The sequence below is a fragment of the Hordeum vulgare genome, chromosome 4H (assembly GCF_904849725.1).
Source record: "Hordeum vulgare subsp. vulgare chromosome 4H, MorexV3_pseudomolecules_assembly, whole genome shotgun sequence".
Taxonomy (NCBI): domain Eukaryota; kingdom Viridiplantae; phylum Streptophyta; class Magnoliopsida; order Poales; family Poaceae; genus Hordeum; species Hordeum vulgare.
In genome coordinates this window covers 532784380-532789839 of record NC_058521.1, presented here as the reverse complement: position 1 = coordinate 532789839, position 5460 = coordinate 532784380, and the positions used below count along the sequence as shown (strand labels likewise).

Sequence of the window (5460 nt, the reverse complement as noted above, 5' to 3'; positions counted from 1 at the left end):
AGTGGCGCACCATGTGCAGGTGTGCCATTAGTGTGATGGACACTAATGGCGCACCACACACTCGGTGCGCCACTACTATAACTTTTTTTTTAAAAGTACTAATGGCGCACCGGGGCAGAGTGCGCCATTACTAGTTTAACTAGTAATGGCGCACTACTCACCTAGTGCGCCACTACTATAATTTTTTTTTACAAAACTACTAATGGCGCACCACCAACTGATGCGTCATTAGTAACCAGGGTTACTAATGGCGAATTTTTAGATGGTGCGCCACTACTATAATTTTTTTTTTTTTTTTTTTTTGCAAAATCACTGATGACGCACCCCCTAGGATGCGCCATTGCTATCACCCCCGCTAAAATCCCCATGCCAGTCCCCGTGCGGCCCCTGTGCCCGTATCGACCAACTCGAGCTGGCTCTCCCCCGTATCCCTCCCCTTCTCCTTCTCTCCCTCCCAGCGGCGGGCGCTTCGTCGGCGGCGAGCCTCGTCGGACGCTCTCCTCGACGGCGTCGGGTACCTCCCCGCGCGGCCCCTGGGTTAGTCTCCTTCCCTTCTCCTCCCCCTCCCTCCCTCTCCCGCTCGTCCCCATGGCCCAAGGGGGGCTGACGACCTAGGGTTAGCTACAGAGCTCCACGTCGTGTCGACGCCGTTCCCGCGTGCTCGTGCGCTGCCGCCACCGCCCCGTCACGCTCCCGCTGCTTCTCGAGGACAGACTAGCTGAATCGCACTGCTGACTTTTACTGAAGGAGCAGTTGGCCCGTCGGTGGCGTCGCCGGAGCTCATTAGGTCCGTGACCGAGCACCAACGGCAGCTCGCCCAGGCGCTTGTCGACAAGGCCAAGGCCATCTGCGAACACCACGGGGTATGTGATTCGCTCTCTTGCTCGCCTAATTTCTTCCCCGATCCGGTCAATGGGCGCGGCGATGGCTCTGAGAATTACTACTAATTTGGGGGTGGAACTGGATCTTGGTTCAGGAGATTAATTCGTCGGGTATTTTGTGCGTAGGTTGATGCAGAGATCGTCATCGAGGTGGGTGATCCCAAGGAAACCATATGTCAAGCTGCAGACAAGTTGAATGTTGATCTGCTCATCCTGGGCAGCCACAGCCGTGGACCTATACAGAGGTACCGATCATAATCCTTTTCTGCTCATCCGGATTTCATTTTGAGTTCTGGACATGTGTTACTCCCTTGCGCTCTGTTCTAAATCAATTACCAAATTCCTGTCAATGCTAATTGCAATGTTGTTCTTATTATTTGCTCACAATGTGACTGACGCGTGAATTGGAGATGGATAAATACTTGTTGTCAAGAGCTACATTTTATTTAGATAAATAGGTAGCTGTCAGATACAAAGTGTTGATTAGTGCGAGCGCGTGACGGGGCGGCGGCGGCAGCGCACGAGCACGCGGGTGACAAGCGAGGTAGCTACGTGCGACGTTGAACGGCGTGGACAGCACGACGCGTTGGCTTCCCGGCACGGGCGTCTCAGCCACAACATCCACATGAAAGTACTAGCTCATCGTCATGGAGAAGCCCGGCGGCGAGGGCACCTCCAAGCACCAGATGATCGACTGCTACATACAGACCCTCGCCAAGGTCCTCGGAAGGTACTCCCCACCCTCCATGCACCCCTCACCGCTACCTGCCTGCTGCTGCTGCTGCATCTAATTATGAACGATGCTTTCATGACAGCGTCGATCGGCCAGTCTCCGATGTAGTTATAATGTCTTAGACAAGATGTACTGAAACTGCTTGCCTCTGTTAGCTTATTACCAGTGTCCATTTTTGGCGCAATCCCTGGTCCATGTATCTTGTGGACATGTCTGCCTGCCGTCAAGTGCATGGTTTCAGCAAACTTGTGTCTTGTTTGGGTTGGATGACTAGTTTCGTGGTAGTTTCTGTCGAGTATTGTTTATGTAAGCCTGATAAGCTGATATTGTTCCATCTTTGCATTCTGTGGCAGCGAGGAGGAGGCCAAGAAGAAGATTTACAACGTCTCGTGTGAGCGCTACTTTGGGTTCGGGTGTGAGATTGATGAAGAGACATCCAACAAGCTTGAAGGTTCGTCTGAGCTAACCTGTCCTGTTTCTCCTTCTGGTAGGGTGTGTGTGTGTCTAAATACATCTGTTGGTTTGTTCTGCAGGTATTCCTGGTGTTCTTTTTGTGCTCCCTGATTCCTATGTTGACCCTGAACACAAGGACTATGGAGGTTATTCTGGACATGTTATACATATCCCGCAACCATCTGTTGCTGCCTTTTTGTTTATACAATGCCATGTTAAGTTAAAAACTTCCTGTCGATGATAAGCCATTTGTGGAAGGGATTTAGTCTATAACATTCTCTGTGGGATTAGAGCTGCTCAAGTCGACCACTATTTTAGATTTTTCAAGGTTACAGACTTCCAGTACAGAAGTACATCTTGTTTTTTTCAACCAGCAAGACATGTGTTGTCCATTAGCATTTAAACGATTCCATCTTGGTTATCCGATGCAGCATTATGGGCGGTATCATTGATTTAATTGCTAATAAACTTCTAGATGGTCATGCACGTGAGTAGATTTCTTTTATCATGAAACATACATCCTCTTTCAGTACAACCCATGGTGCTCTAATCTGTCTCTGCTGAGCAATGGTTTCTTTCTTCCTTTCTTTCTTTCAAATCCAATCAGACCTACCTACCTAACCCTAAGGGAAGTGCATCTATTCCTGCTTGTAGGCGTCGACTTCAAGGTCAAGATGGTTAACATTGCCGGCAAGAAGCTTAAGCTCGCCGTCTGGGACAATGGTGCATCCCCTCTCTTTCTCTTTTTCAACCTCCAATTCTTTCTTTCTTTCTTTATTTGGTTATTAATATTAATTTCTCCTTGCCCTGGGCTGGGATTCAACCGTCTTAGATTGACAACGCCATGTTTTTTCATCTTTCCTGAACCGCCACATATTATGTTTGATATTCAACATATCTGAAGCATCTATTACATATTCCATTGCTCATAGTCAAAGATGATTGTGTTCCCTGCAGCTTCCAAATCCACCAGGCCAAGTATTGCTACTGTTGTTATATGCCAAGCGAAGTTATTTTGAACTCCTCGGTACGTAGCCGCCAGGGTTATGAAATCCAACCATGTACTCAATTCCGATTCCTTCACTTATTTTGCAACATACCTGTATTGCGATGATTGTGATGTTCCTAATGGCTCCAGTGTTTGTTCATTTCGGAGAAGAGGCTTCAATGTCTATTGTGATAGTTCAGAGCACTTATCACCACAAGTAGGTCGACAACGTTCTGTCTTGAACCACATATATATATACTATTCAATTTGAGATCCAAATATCTCCGAAGCAAAATGTCTATTGTCTGAATACTTCATGTATCGCTGCCACTGTCATCAGCTTAGCTTCCAGATTTTTCTGACGTTCTTTCAATTATTGAAGCTTTACCTGATAGACATGGTTGCCCATAGAAAAAGATGATCACACTGGACATATTTAGAATATATTTATACAGACACACCTTGTACAAAACCGCTTACTTAATCCTATAAAAACCATATCCCAAACCCGCAGCAAGCTGCAGTCATGAGTCATGACATGCTGCTGTTCAGCTTCACTATCCTGCCAGACCAAGGTTGAAAGGTTCCAGAACTTGCATCCATGATCCATATCGTCCCTAACTAGGACTTGTTGTCCATGCGAAAAATCACTGACCCTGCATGATCAAGTTGACAATGGAAAAAATGAAGAGAAGGCAGTGGAGAATCACTTAGTTACCGACGGACAACTAATTCTTCATGCATGGTGCTTGGTGCAGGAGGCGTTGTTAATTACCTAGTGTTGGCAGCGAGACAGTGAGAGCTGCAACTCCGACAACCTTGAGGGGCAACTCCAATTTCCTCTGGCTTAACCATCGTACACAGGAAAGGTTTAGGACCTTGACCAACTCTTACTACAGAGGGGCACAAGGGATCATCATGGGTAATTATTTCTCTTCACACTTCTGTTTGCACTATTGAAGGCCGTGTCATACTCCTTTCTTCTCCTTGTCCTACATTGCTAGAACTTGATGCCACATCAACTAGGCTATTGTTGATAATAAACTATTCTATCAATTTCCTTACATTGGTGAACTACACATCGCCTTAGATGGTTGTGTTTTCAGTTATACATACATGATTAAGCAGGTCAGCTTGACTTTCCTGAAAGAAAATCACTTCATCTATAGTGTTACCTTTTCAGGCTTTTTTATTTTTTAAAAACTGCCGAGCCTACTGTATCATTATCATAGAACTTACAACTGTTGACCCTACTTCATCATAGAAAAGTACAACTCTCTTTCTGGCTTTGGTTAACTTATTAGGAGTCATTCACTACACAGGGAGCCAAAGCCTTTTTTCTGTTTCTTTCACTTGTGTGTTTCTTGTTGGGTTATATCTAATGCGCTATCTAATTTTGAGAGATGCCACTTAATGAATGCCTCGTCCGTTTTCCAGTGTATGATGTTACTCGCCGAGACACGTTCACAAATCTGTCTGACATATGGGACAAGGAAATTGACCTGTATTCGACCAACCAGGACCGCATAGGAAACAAAGTGGACAAGGCTCTTAATCTGTTCCAGCTTACTAGTTTTCTCAGGAGCAAGAACATATATTTGATATGCAGTGTCTTCTCTCTCTCACTCTCTACATATTAGTACTTATGTTCTTCATATACGTGCATGATGGCCGCCTGCTACCCTACTTAAATTGGACAGAAATATATGTTTTGCATATGTGAGGCCACGTTGGTTGGGCGTTTCCTGAATCCTGATGTTTTCGACGGATACTGGATCTTTTCTTTTCAGCAATTGTGTCTCTTGTAGCACCATACTCCTGAATCAGTCTGTGTGTAGCTATAATGTTGCTGCATGTTTCGTTCCCTGTGCAAACTTTTGTTGGTTGACCTGAGGATCCTTTTAAATTGCAATCTTCCTCCCGCTGATTGATTAACTCGAGCGACCCATGAAGAAAATTACGTTTGTAATTGCACACAAGTGAAGCTACACCTGGAACAGAAGATTGGGAGCTCCCTGCTGTGGTAGTCCCCCCCCGCCCCCGACGGCCTGTAGATCCTAGACGGCCCAGGGATGCCTCTTCCCCTTCGTGCCATGTACATAGCTTACTTGTTATGTTGTCGCGATTAGATAAATTTCTATGAACATCGCCATTCTATTTGACCGTATTGGTTGGTGATTAGTCGAAAAAAGGCATAAATTGGAGAAGAAAAATTGTAGTTTTATTCTACTATAAAAAATCCAGGGGGCTCCTAATCTACACTAGCTTACTCATTGGCTCAGGAACATGAACATATACTGCTATGTTTTATATGCCTAATTTTTTTTTAAGTTTTCTTTAACTTTTGCATAGTCTTTTGTTAACAAGTAGAACAATCAGGACATACATAACCTCTCTCTCTCTCT

The 5460-nt window shown here is 45.3% G+C and overlaps 1 protein-coding gene across 5 annotated transcripts; it reads left to right on the top strand.

The window, feature by feature from the left end:
- The first annotated feature begins 379 nt into the window (after nucleotides 1-379).
- On the top strand, nucleotides 380-4805 carry LOC123449311 (multiple organellar RNA editing factor 6, mitochondrial-like). 5 transcript variants are annotated; one of them, XM_045126484.1, is made up of 9 exons: nucleotides 382-537; nucleotides 754-863; nucleotides 1008-1126; nucleotides 1332-1611; nucleotides 1968-2065; nucleotides 2148-2213; nucleotides 2722-2790; nucleotides 3025-3094; nucleotides 3814-3977. In XM_045126484.1, the coding sequence occupies exons 4-8, from the start codon at nucleotides 1529-1531 to the stop codon at nucleotides 3084-3086; spliced, it is 378 nt and encodes a 125-aa protein (XP_044982419.1). In that variant the 5' UTR covers nucleotides 382-537; nucleotides 754-863; nucleotides 1008-1126; nucleotides 1332-1528; the 3' UTR covers nucleotides 3087-3094; nucleotides 3814-3977. The 5 variants fall into 5 exon arrangements, 4 of the variants coding, with proteins under 4 accessions (XP_044982419.1, XP_044982417.1, XP_044982418.1 ...); XR_006631994.1 differs by lacking the exon at nucleotides 3025-3094 and adding an exon at nucleotides 4493-4805 and having other exon boundaries at nucleotides 380-537; nucleotides 1008-1611; XM_045126482.1 differs by having other exon boundaries at nucleotides 1008-1611.
- The last annotated feature ends 655 nt before the right edge of the window (nucleotides 4806-5460 follow it).